The sequence below is a fragment of the Hemiscyllium ocellatum genome, unplaced genomic scaffold (assembly GCF_020745735.1).
Source record: "Hemiscyllium ocellatum isolate sHemOce1 unplaced genomic scaffold, sHemOce1.pat.X.cur. scaffold_3663_pat_ctg1, whole genome shotgun sequence".
NCBI lineage: Eukaryota > Metazoa > Chordata > Chondrichthyes > Orectolobiformes > Hemiscylliidae > Hemiscyllium > Hemiscyllium ocellatum.
Window position 1 is genome coordinate 4,720 of NW_026868543.1, and position 13,515 is coordinate 18,234.

The following is a 13,515-nucleotide window of genomic DNA, read 5'->3' on the forward strand; positions in this document are numbered from 1 at the left end:
GTGTGTGAGTGTAGGTGTGTGTGTATGTGTGTGTGAGTGTTTGTGGGTGTATCTGTCTGTGTGTGTGTATGTGTGTGTGTATATGTGTGTGTATGTATGTGTGTATGTGTGCGTGAGTGTGTGCGTATCTGTTTGTGTGTGTGTGTATGTATATGTGTTTGGGTTTGCATGTTACTGTGTATTTATCACGCCTTCTGATCGATACTAGATTTCTTTTTGCTGTTTAGTTTTGGCTGCGTTTTCGAACAAGATGACTACCTTCATGAGCAAGATATCCATGAAAATCGAAATGCTGCCAGAACCCGGTGAGTTTTGAAGTTGAAGACTGAATTAAAGTGAGTGTTTGTTTCTGTAAATCACAAGGATTAAATAACGAGTGAACACAAATGGAAATTGCTGGAGAAACCCAGCAGGTCTGGGGCAGCATCTTTGGAGAGAGAAACAGTTCACATTTCAAGTCCAGTGACCGTCCAGAACTAGAGGACAAAGGTTTAGGGTGAGAGGGGAAAGATATAAAAGAGACCTAAGGGGCAACTTTTTCACTCGGAGGTGGTACGTGTGTGGAATAAGCTGCCAGAGGATAGGCTGGTACAATTGCAATATTTAAAAGCCATTTGGATGGGTCTATGAATAGGAAGTGTTTGAAGGGATATGAGCCAGGTGCTGGCAAGTGGGATTAGATTGGGTTGGGATATCTGGTCGACATGGACTGAAGAGACTGTTTCCGTATTGTACTAGTCTATGACTGTAAAACAGATCCATCTCAGAAGCTGCCAGACGTGCTGAGTTTCTCCAGCAATTTCTGTGGGTGTTTCAGATTTCCAGCATCTTACTTTAGTTAAAAATAATGTTTTATTTTAAATAATTGCTTTATTTTAAATAATGAGTGATCTGGTCCAGTGAACGGGAGGGGCTCTCTCTGATTGGTGCCATGATTTATTCACAAGTCAGGAGGCCGTCCTACTGGACTGGACCAGATTGGCAGCCAAGGTAGGAAACTACAGAAAGAGCAACTCACTCTAAGCACTTAAAGATATGAATGAAGCCAAGACAGCAACTCACTGTTTCAAGAATGGGAGCTAATGTTTTCAATGGTCTTCGCTATGACCCAGGACACCCAGTGGGACGGCTGTTAATGGTGCAGTGATGGGAATGGGGAGGCCACGATTAAAAGGAAGTCATTGAATCCCTGTCAAACTGAAACTGTTTCACACAATTCTCATTCCATTGTTGATTTGTCCTCTCAGTATTAACAATTCAGTGTGAAATCAGATATGATCAAACAGCACAGCAGGTACAATATGTCTGATGGTCTGATTGGATTCCTGTACCTTATCTCCTCAATTTTCTACAGCATGCCAGAACCTCCAGTGCCCGCGGTATTGGGTAAACTTCAATGATAGCTGTTACTACTTTTCAACTCAAGAAGCCACGTGGAACTCCAGCAAGACATACTGCTCCCTGCGACACTCCCAACTTGTCAGCATTAACACAGCTGAAGAGCAGGTGAAGTTACACTGACACATTGGCCACTGGTTCAGCTATCTGTTCAAGACTGCATTGCAAAGACTTTCCAGATATAAAACAGTCCCACTTTTGTTCAACAAAGCTATTCGAAGAATCGTAGACTCTCTACAGCGCAAATAGAGGCCATTCAGCCCAGCAAGTCTGCACTGACCCTCCAAAGAGCATCCCACCCAGATCCACTCCTCCACATTATCCATGGCTAATCCATCCAGGCTACACATCCCTGGACACTATGAGGCAACTTAGAATGGTCAATCCCCTAAACTGCACATAGAGTCATAGAATCTTACAGCACAAAAACAGACCATTTGGTCCAATTATCCACGTCAACAATGTTCCGAAACTAAACTAGTCCCACCTGTGCTTGGCCTATATCCCACCAAACCTTTCCTATTCATGTCCTTATCCAAACGTTTTTTAAATGTTGTAACTGCACCCACATCCACCACTTCCTCAGGAAGGTTATTCTACAATCAAACCACTCTCTGTTTCAGAAAATTACCCCTCAAAGCGTTAGATTGTTCTCTCTCTCTGTCTCTCTCTCTCTCTCTCTGTCCCTATCTCTCTCTCTGTCTCTCTTTGTCTCTCTCTCTCTCTCTCTTCTCCATAGATGCTGTCTGACACATTGTGATTTCCAGCGTTTGTTGTTTGCAGTCCAGCTTATCCAGCCTATTTTTAAGAGTCAGACCCTCCTTTGCTGGCCACATTTTGGTAAATCTTTTCTAAGCCCTCTCCAGTTTAATGAGATCCTTCCTATTACAGGGCGACCGAAACCATACATTCCAGAGAAGACCTCACCGACGTCCTGTACAACCTCAACGTGACAATAACTCCCATACTCAACAGTCTGAGCAATGAAGGCAAGCGTGCTAAATGCCTTCTCACCTACCCTGTTTCCCTGTGATGGAAACTTCAAAGAACTGTGTGCCTGAATCCCTAGGTCTCTCTGTTCTACAGCACTACCCATAACCCTGTATAAGTCCTGTCCTTGTTTGTATTCCCAAAATGCAATACCTCACCTTGATCCAAATGAAACTCCATCTGCCACTCCTCAGCCCATTGATCAAGATCTCTTTTGTAATCTTAGGCAACCTTCTTCACTGTTCACTGGACCATCAATGTTGGTGTCACCTTTGTACTGTGAGAGGAAACCCCACACACAGAGAAAACATGCAGACTCCACACAGACAGCCACCCGAGGGTAGAATCAAACCGAGCTCCCTGGCGCTGTCAGGTGGCAGCGCTAACCAATGAGCCACTGTGCCACACAACCTATTATTTGTGGGCGGCACGGTGGCACAGTGGTTAGCACTGCTGCCTCACAGCACCTGAGACCCGGGTTCAATTCCCGACTCAGGCGACTGACTGTGTGGAGTTTGCACGTTCTCCCCGTGTCTGCGTGGGTTCCTCCGGGTGCTTCGGTTTCCTCCCACAGCCCAAAGATGTGCGGGTCAGGTGAATTGGCCATGCTAAATTGCCTGTAGTGTTCGGTAAGGGGCAAATGTAGGGGTATGGGTGGGTTGCGCTTCGGCGGGTCGGGTGTGGACTTGTTGGGCCGAAGGGCCTGTTTCCACACTGTAAGTAATCTAATCTAAAAAACAAAACCATGGCTGGTGAATGGAGCTTCGGTGCAGGCCGGTTCTGAGCTGACTGAGTGATGAAGCCGGCTGAGGAGCTGCACAGCTTCCTCCGGTGCCTGTGTGGCCTCTGACTGAGGCTGCGATGGAGGCATGATCAGGGTAATGTGGGCCGGTGATGTGGCATTGCAAAGGGGGGAGCAGACCAGTTGGTAAGATCGCGCATGCCTGTTTCAAAGCCAGATCCGCTTCCTTTCCAAGAAATTATCAGAATTCCACTGTTGTGACACTTTTGAAGCCCCAGCCCTTCACACAAATTCATCCAGAGCCAGTCACAATGTAGAGAATCCCTTATTCTGATTGGTTGATCCTCAGTCAAAACTCTTTATGTCCTGTAATTTTGCCAATGGTGAACAAGTATATCCAGGGAGGAATACTGTTGGGAATACATGATCGATTGTTGTGTACTGGAGATTAATCTTCAATTCCTCCTGCCACCAGAGATATTCTGGAGGGCTGGTAATCCGAGAGTTCATCCGGCAGCAAAGATCTTCCAGTCTGTGAATCGCTCTTTCTGTTTTCGTCTCTTGCAGTACTTTCTTGAAATGGAGAGTAACTCCAAATTATACTGGATTGGCCTGCATGATCTCGAGACCGAGGACAATTGGCACTGGGAGGATGGCACAGATTACAAGACCACTCCAAAGTAAATTCATTGAAGGTTTACAAAATGTTGGAGGGTGACTTAAAGACCGTGTTTATTTATCGAAAGGCTTTAGAAAAAGGAAGTCTTCACCCAGAGAGTGGGGGAACCCGTGGAATTCTCTGCTGCAGAAAGTGGTTGAGGCTAAAACATTGAATGTTGCCAAGGAGGAGTTGGATATCGTTCTTCAGACTAATGGGATCAAAGGGTATGGGGAGAAAGTGGGAACAGGGTGGGGACTGAGTTGGAAGATCAGGTTTGACTTTATAGGATGGTGGCGCAAGCTCGAAGGGCCGAGTGGCCCACTCACGCTCCTGTTTTCACTGTTTCGCTGTTTATTTCATCAGACATTTATAAAATAATGAGAGGTTTCGATAGAGTTAATGGGAGGTGCCTTTTTCCCTAGGGTGGGGGATTTGAAGACTAGGGGGAGCACATTTTGAATGTGAGAGGAGACAGATTTTAAAAAGATACCAGGGGCAAATATATTACACAGAGGGTGGTTTACGTGAGGAATGAACTTCCTGAGGAAGTGGGGACAGTTACAATATTTGAAAGCCATTTGGATAAGTCCATGAGTAGGGAAGGTTTGGAGGGATATGGGCCAGGAGCAGGCAGGTGGGACTGGGTTGGTTTGAAATTACAGTCCCCCAGTACCTGTGGGGAATACACTCCAAGACCTACTGCAGAAGCCTGAAACTATGGATAGGTGCGAAGCCATTCACTTCAATGGGAAACATACCTTCCCAGCAGCCCCCGCTCCCTGGTTCTGGAACATTCCCTTTTATAAGTTCGGGACGGGGTAAACCGTGGGTAACTGAAACCATGGTAACTGGATCTGCGGTACGGATCTGGTTGGACTGAGGGTCTGCTTCTGTGCTCTATGAGTCTGTGACTCTAAAAGCAAATGAATCAATACTCAAACACAGTTGCGCTACCATTAATGCAAATATTCCCAGAGATGAATATTGTTTGAAACAATTAATATTTTGTCACAAGGAAACGTAACCTTCTATGCACGGTGGCTCAGTGGTTAGCACTGCTGCCTCACAGCACCAGGGACCCCGGGTTCAATTCCCGCCTCGGGTGACTGACTGTGTGGAGTTTGCACCGTGTTTGTGTGGGTTTTCTCCGGCTGCTCCGGTTTCCTCCCACAATCCAAAGATGTGCAGGTTAGGGTGAATTGGCCATGCTAAATTGCCCATAGTGTTAGGTGCATTAGTCAGAGGGAAATGAGTCTGGGTGGGTTACTCTTCAGAGGGTCGGTGTGGAGTTGTTGGGCTGAAGGGATTCTCATCTAGTCTATTGCCCAATATCACCCTGAGGATGTGAGTCCCATATTTTAGTAAAGCATCCTGGGAACTATTTCAGTGAGTAGGATCCTCTTTTAAATGATATTCATTTTGTTTTAAACGTCTAAGACAGACAGACAGCCTGCTCAGACCCGAAATCTTGCCCCCCTTGATTTCTGAGCAGCCTCTCTCTCTGACTGGGATAACCTCTGTGTTTGTGTGTGAAGGTTCCCAACAGTGGTTAGCACTGCCTCACAGCGCCAGAGACCCGGGTTCAATTCCCGACTCAGACTGACTGTGTGGAGTTTGCACCTCCCCGTGTCTGCGTGGGTTTCCTCCGGGTGCTGGTTTCCTCCCACAGTCCAAAGATGTGCAGGTCAGGTGAATTGGCCATGCTAAATTGCCCGTAGTGTTAGGTAAGGGGTAATGTAGGGGTATGGGTGGGTTTCGCTTCGGCGGGTCGGTGTGGACTTGTTGGGCCGAAGGGCCTGTTTCCACACTGTAAGTCTAATCTAATCCTAATCTAATCTAATCATCTCCCTCGGGGTCACACCAGCCCTGCCTAGGGCACACTGAGCCCAGTCAAACACCACAGCACAGATTTGCAGCTGTCAATGGCTCCCGTGGGATGGAAGGAGACTTGTGCAGTAGGCGTGTGCTTCCTGCTGGCCAGTTGGTGACCCAGGATGGCGGGAGACGGAGGGTTGAGGGACCATGGTATACAGATTCAAGGTGACATGTGTTCCTGTGAAACTGGAAGGTGTCAGCTGCAAATCACCTCTCCCACAAACCAAGCAGTAACTATTAGGGGTGGCTCAGTGGTTAGCACTGCTGCCTCACAACACCAGAGACCCAGGTTCGATTCCAGCCTCGGGTGACTCTCTGTGTGGAGTTTGCACGTTCTCCCCGTGTCTGCATGGGTTTCCTCAGGGAGTTCAGGTTTCTAAAGATGTGCAGGTTAGGGTGGATTGGCCGTGCTAAATTACCCCATAGTGGGTTGGTTTGGTGGGTTATCCATGGGGAGATGGTAGAGGTCTGGGTGGGATAGCTCTTGGGAGGGTTGATGCCGACTCAATGAGCCAAATGACCTGTTGGGATTTGAGGCTAAGATTACTTCCTGTGTAATCTCCTTATTCCAGCCTTGTCATCACTGTTGTGTGTTTTTATGTTTAAAGGTTTTGGGATGAAGGAGAACCCAACAATGTTGATGATGAGGATTGTGCCCACTTCAACGAAAATAGACTGTGGAATGACAACAAGTGCTCTGTGAAACTCTTCTTCATCTGCGAGCAAAACAGCAAGCCAAACAAAATTCCTGATCAATTGGATTGAATTGAATTGAATTTATTTTCACGTGCGCCTTTTCACGTGGAAAGGATGGACACCGCAGTAATGCACACAATGTTCTCTGACTCAGTTAGTTAGCATTTATGATTTGGAGATGCTGGTGTTGTACTGGGATGTGCAAAGTTAAAAATCACACAACACCAGGTTATAGTCCAACAGATTTAATTGGAAGCACTAGCTTTCGGAGCGACGCTCCTTCATCAGGTGGTTCATCACTACCACCTGATGAAGGAGCGTCGCTCCGAAAGCTAGTGCTTCCAATTAAACCTTTAGGACTATAACCTGGTGTTGCGTGATTTGTAAGTTAGCATTTAGAATGTGCCATGCTTTTAGGGCACTGTGCTCAACTCACCTCAGCTGTGCCAAGTGCTACAGTCATCCCTGGCACAGGTTTCTCTGCATAACAACAGCAACAACATTTCAAGAGTAGCAATCAACTCATGGACGTGTAAAATGCTATAGAAATGCAAGTCTTCCTAAGTTTAATTCCATGTGACTATCACAACTGTTTGCAGTCTGTCTGTTTTTATACAATGATTATTTCACAGTTGACTGAATAACAACAAATCTGTAATATTTCTGAAGATTAATTTTATTTTGTTTACTTGATTATTACTGATTTATTCCTGTCATATTTCCGGTCAGTTAAGTCAATTCATTAAATTTATGAGATAGTGATTAATTCTAAGTTTTAAGTCTTCTTTAAGACTGTATGAGTGTGTATTTGTGTTTGTATATGACAGAGTGTGTTAGTATGGATATGACAGCACCTGACAGCATGTGAGAGAGTGTGTGTGAATGAGTGTGAGAGAGAATGCGTGTGAGTAAGTGAGAGAAAGTGTGAGAAAGTTTGTGTGAATGAATATTTGAATGAGTGTATGTGAATGAGTGTGTGATTTTGTGAGCGCATGTATGCGTGAGTGTGTGTGAGTGAGTATTTGAGAGTGTGTGAGTGTCTGGTTGAGACTGAGTGTGAGAAAATGTGTATGTGTGAGTATGAGTGTGTGTTTGTGTGAGTGAGTGCCTGTGAATATGTGAGTGAGTATGAGTGTGAGAGTGAGTATCAAAGTGTGAAAGCGTGTGAGTGAATGTGAGTGAGTGTGAGAGAGAGGATATGTGAGTGAATGTGTGTGTGTGAGTGAGTGTGAGAGTGAATATGAGAGAGAGAGAGTGTGTGTGTGTGTATCTGAAAGTATGAGTGTATGACTGAAAGTGTGTGTGAGAGTGAGCATGAGTATTGGTTAATGGGTTCCTATTAATTTCATGTCTGATTCCTTCAAATATTAAAAACCCTTTCAATTTAATTCAAGTCACTGTGCTCCAATAGAGAGTAAATTAAACGCCTTCATAAAAGTGTGCAGACGACAAACAGATGATGCAACCAAACCATAGATGATGGAAATTCTGTTTCCTACCACTTTTCTATTGTTCATTTGCAGATGGGGGAGGGAGAAGTTTAAACACCCTGTCACCCTCCACCAGCACCTCCATCCACTCTGTCCCAGCCTGTCTGTTGGGAAAGTAGGATCAGAAAAGCTCGAATGTGCTGGGAATCCTGTTAGTGATCCGTGGTCAGTCTCTGAGATTCCAGAATGCACAATAAGGATGTGGTAATTGTTTTTTTTTCAAGCCCCAGCCTGAATGAAGAACGAATCAATGGATTCAGGGGTAAACAGTTGTGGAGACAAGGCTGGGTTGGATAGAAATAAAATGTATTCAGGTGAACGATAAGGAATTTATTCTGTGTGTGCTCCCAAATTTACCCTGAAGGAAATTTTCAATCAATGTCTTCAATCTTCCTCAGTTAATATCCTTGTTGGTACCCACTCTAGACAAAGCCTTCAACCTCTCCATCATGGTTGAAGTAGATTTAGGGGTCAATTGCAAGATCAGAATTTATTAGCCATTCCTAATTGGCCCAGAGGAGGTGCTCATGAACTGCCTTCTTGAACTGCCACAGGTGTGTAGGATGGGGACAACAAGAGTGCCGTGAGCAGGACAATTCCATGATGGGACTCTGAAGGAATACTCTGCTAAACCTTACCAGGTATCCCTGCCCTCTACTGACCTCTCTCTTCTCATTTATCGCCATCCAGTCATCTACGCCTTACCCCAGAAGGAAGCAATAGACCAATTCTCATCCAAGAATCAGAGGCCTCCACTTGCTTCTCCCTCCTTAAGCTGTGTGCCCATGTCGGTGATACACTCAACCGCTTGTGACTCTGAGCCAAGTGAGCCAAGGTGAAAGTCTCTGCATCGGTTAGGTGGAAGATTTTATGCTGTCCTGGTCACCACATTACAGGAAGGGAATAAGTGCTAGAGAGACAGAGAGAGAGAGAGAGAGAGAGAACCAAACAAATTTACAGGATAGGGGCTGAAATGTGCAGGAAAGCTTGCCTAGGTTTGGTTTGATTTTGAGAATGCACAGTTGGCTTATTCAGCTTGGTGCAGACTCAATGGGCTGAAAGGTCTCCTTAGATGCTGGAATTTCTCGAAGGTTTTGTTTTATTTCTGAAATGTTTGCATTAATTTTGCTCAGTTTAGGCAATCAGATCATTTATTGACACTTCAGTCATGTTTATAACAAATCACAAACATGTGTGTCAGCTTTTCTAGAAACAGTTTCAATTCTCTCACACACACTTTCAGTCACACACTCATACTTTCATACACACACACTCTCTCTCTCTCTCATATTCACTCTCACACTCACACACACACATTCACTCACATATCCTCTCTCTCACACTCACTCACACACATTCACTCACACGCTTTCACACTTTGATACTCACTCTCACACTCATACTCACTCACACACTCACATATTCACATGCACTCACTCACACAAACACACACTCATACTGACACATACACATTTTCTCACACTCAAAAGTAACAATTTTGGACTTGGCTGGAAACAGAGGGTGAGTCACGTCTGAATTTTATAAACTGCAGTTAATTTTCCATATCAGACACAACATAAAGTTAAGCAGTCCTTTATCTACTCCACTTTCTGCATTGTCTTCCAGAACGGTTGGAGAACACAATTACAATTATTTTGAGAACTTTGATCTCGATAGTGAACGAAAGCAGCAGGGTGCAGGTAAATGTTGATGCAGCATTTGGGGTTGGGATGTGTGTTGTTGGTGTTATCAGGCAAGCCAGTCCACTGCATTAGATTGAATACATTATTATAGAGTCAACGAGTCAAACAGCCACAGAAACAAACTCTTCAGTCCAACCAGTCCATGCTGACCATAATCTGAAACTAAACTAGCCCCACCTGCCTGCTCCTGGCCCATATCCCTCCAAACTTTACTATTCATGGACTTATCCAAATGTCTTTTAAATGTCGTAACTGTACCTGCATCCATCACTTCCTCGGAAAGTTCATTCCACACACAAACCATTCTCCGTGGAAAGCATTTGCCTTTCATACCTTTTTTTAAATCTCTCTCTTCTCGCACCAAAAATGTGCCCTTTGGGCTTGAAATCGGCGGGCTGAGGAAAAAGACACCTGCCATTAAACCTACCTATATCCCCGCCTAGTTCATAAACCTTGATAAGATCACCCCTCAACCTCCTATACGCCAGTGAAAAAGTTCCCAGCCTATCCAGCCTTTCCTTATAACTCAAACCCCCATTCCCCGCAACATCCTGTAAATCTCTTCAGAATAGAGCTAGTGTTAGACTGAGACAGTGACCCTGACGTTACAGAGTTAGTGTTAGACTGAGACAGTGACCCTGACGTTACAGTGTTACTGTCAGACTGAGACAGTGACCCTGACGTCACTGAGTTAGTGTTAGACTGAGACAGTGACCCTGATGTTACAGAGTTAGTGTTAGACTGAGACAGTGACCCTGACGTTACAGAGTTAGTGTTAGACTGAGACAGTGACCCTGACGTTTCACAGTTAGTGTTAGACTGAGACAGTGACCCTGACGTCACTGAGTTAGTGTTAGACTGAGACAGTGACCCTGATGTTACAGAGTTAGTGTTGGACTGAGACAGTGACCCTGATGTTACAGAGTTAGTGTTGACTGAGATAGTGACCCTGATGTTACAGAGTTAGTGTTAGACTGAGACAGTGACCCTGATGTTACAGAGTTAGTGTTAGACTGAGACTGTGACTCTGATGTTACAGAGTTAGTGTTGACTGAGACAGTGACCCTGATGTTACTGAGTTAATGTTAGACTGAGACTGTGACTCTGATGTTACAGAGTTAGTGTTGACTGAGACAGTGACCCTGATGTTACAGAGTTAGTGTTGACTGAGATAGTGACCCTGACGTTACAGAGTTAGTGTTGGACTGAGACAGTGACTCTGATGTTACAGAGTTAGTGTTGGACTGAGACAGTGACCCTGACATTTCAGAGTTAGTGTTAGACTGAGACAGTGACCCTGGTGTTACAGAGTTAGTGTTGACTGAGATAGTGACCCTGATGTTACAGAGTTAGTGTTAGACTGAGACAGTGACCCTGACGTTACAGAGTTAGTGTTAGACTGAGACAGTGACCCTGATGTTACTGAGTTAGTGTTAGACTGAGACAGTGACCCTGAAGTTACTGAGTTAGTGTTGGACTGAGACAGTGACCCTGATGTTACTGAGTTAGTGTTAGACTGAGACAGTGACGCTGAAGTTACAGAGTTAGTGTTAGACTGAGACAGTGACCCTGACGTTACTGAGTTAGTGTTGGACTGAGACAGTGACCCTGATGTTACAGAGTTAGTGTTAGACTGAGACAGTGACCCTGATGTTACAGAGTTAGTGTTGACTGAGACAGTGACCCTGACGTTACAGAGTTAGTCTTAGACTGAGACAGTGACCCTGAAGTTACTGAGTTAGTGTTAGACTGAGACAGTGACCCTGACGTTACTGAGTTAGTGTTGGACTGAGACAGTGACCCTGACGTTACAGAGTTAGTGTTAGACTGAGACAGTGACCCTGATGTTACAGAGTTAGTGTTAGACTGAGACAGTGACTCTGACGTCACAGAGTTAGTGTTAGACTGAGACAGTGACCCTGAAGTTACAGAGTTAGTGTTAGACTGAGACAGTGACCCTGATGTTACTGAGTTAGTGTTAGACTGAGACAGTGACCCTGAAGTTACAGAGTTAGTGTTGGACTGAGACAGTGACCCTGATGTTACAGAGTTAGTGTTGGACTGAGACAGTGACCCTGATGTTACAGAGTTAGTGTTGGACTGAGACAGTGACCCTGATGTTACAGAGTTAGTGTTAGACTGAGACAGTGAACCTGACATTTCAGAGTTAGTGTTGGACTGAGACAGTGACCCTGATGTTACTGAGTTAATGTTAGACTGAGACAGTGACACTGATGTTACAGAGTTAGTGTTAGACTGAGACAGTGACCCTGACGTTACAGAGTTAGTCTTAGACTGAGACAGTGACCCTGATGTTACAGAGTTACTGTTAGACTGAGACAGTGACCCTGACATTTCAGAGTTACTGTTGGACTGAGACAGTGAACCTGACATTTCAGAGTTAGTGTTAGACTGAGACAGTGACCCTGATGTTACAGAGTTAGTGTTGGACTGAGACAGTGACCCTGACGTTACAGAGTTAGTGTTAGACTGAGACAGTGACCCTGATGTTACAGAGTTAGTGTTGGACTGAGACAGTGACTCTGACGTTACAGAGTTAGTGTTAGACTGAGACAGTGACCCTGAAGTTACAGAGTTAGTGTTAGACTGAGACAGTGACCCTGACGTTACAGAGTTAGTGTTGACTGAGACAGTGACCCTGATGTTACAGAGTTAGTGTTAGACTGAGACAGTGACCCTGACATTACAGAGTTACTGTTAGACTGAGACAGTGACCCTGACGTTACAGAGTTAGTGTTGGACTGAGACAGTGACCCTGATGTTACAGAGTTAGTGTTAGACTGAGACAGTGACCCTGATGTTACAGAGTTAGTGTTAGACTGAGACAGTGACCCTGACGTTACAGAGTTAGTGTTAGACTGAGACAGTGACCCTGATGTTACAGAGTTAGTGTTGGACTGAGACAGTGACCCTGACGTTACTGAGTTAGTGTTGGACTGAGACAGTGACCCTGATGTTACAGAGTTAGTGTTGGACTGAGACAGTGACCCTGACGTTACAGAGTTGGTGTTAGACTGAGACAGTGACCCTGATGTTACAGAGTTAGTGTTGGACTGAGACAGTGATCCTGACGTTACTGAGTTATTGTTGGACTGAGACAGTGATCCTGATGTTACTGAGTTAGCGTTAGACTGAGACAGTGACCCTGACGTTACAGAGTTAGTGTTAGACTGAGACAGTGACCCTGATGTTACTGAGTTAGTGTTGGACTGAGACAGTGACTCTGACGTTACTGAGTTAGTGTTAGACTGAGACAGTGACCCTGACGTTACAGAGTTAGTGTTGGACTGAGACAGTGACCCTGATGTTACAGAGTTAGTGTTGGACTGAGACAGTGACCCTGAAGTTACAGAGTTAGTGTTGGACTGAGACAGTGACCCTGATGTTACAGAGTTAGTGTTGGACTGAGACAGTGACCCTGATGTTACAGAGTTAGTGTTAGACTGAGACTGTGACTCTGATGTTACAGAGTTAGTGTTGACTGAGACAGTGAACCTGACATTTCAGAGTTAGTGTTGGACTGAGACAGTGACCCTGATGTTACTGAGTTAATGTTAGACTGAGACAGTGACACTGATGTTACAGAGTTAGTGTTAGACTGAGACAGTGACCCTGATGTTACAGAGTTAGTGTTAGACTGAGACAGTGACCCTGACGTTACAGAGTTAGTCTTAGACTGAGACAGTGACCCTGATGTTACAGAGTTACTGTTAGACTGAGACAGTGAACCTGACATTTCAGAGTTACTGTTGGACTGAGACAGTGAACCTGACATTTCAGAGTTACTGTTAGACTGAGACAGTGATCCTGATGTTACAGAGTTAGTGTTAGACTGAGACAGTGACCCTGATGTTACAGAGTTAGTGTTGGACTGAGACAGTGACCCTGGTGTTACAGAGTTAGTGTTAGACTGAGACAGTGACCCTGACGTTACAGAGT

General features: G+C 45.0%; 1 protein-coding gene across 1 annotated transcript; it reads left to right on the forward strand.

The window, feature by feature from the left end:
- Window positions 1–228: 228 nt before the first annotated feature.
- On the forward strand, window positions 229–6,647 carry LOC132813392 (CD209 antigen-like protein 2). The gene is made up of 4 exons (XM_060823142.1): window positions 229–305; window positions 1,355–1,506; window positions 3,698–3,810; window positions 6,275–6,647. Exons 1-4 carry the CDS (start codon window positions 251–253, stop codon window positions 6,429–6,431), a joined length of 477 nt encoding a protein of 158 aa, XP_060679125.1. The 5' UTR covers window positions 229–250; the 3' UTR covers window positions 6,432–6,647.
- Window positions 6,648–13,515: the final 6,868 nt, after the last annotated feature.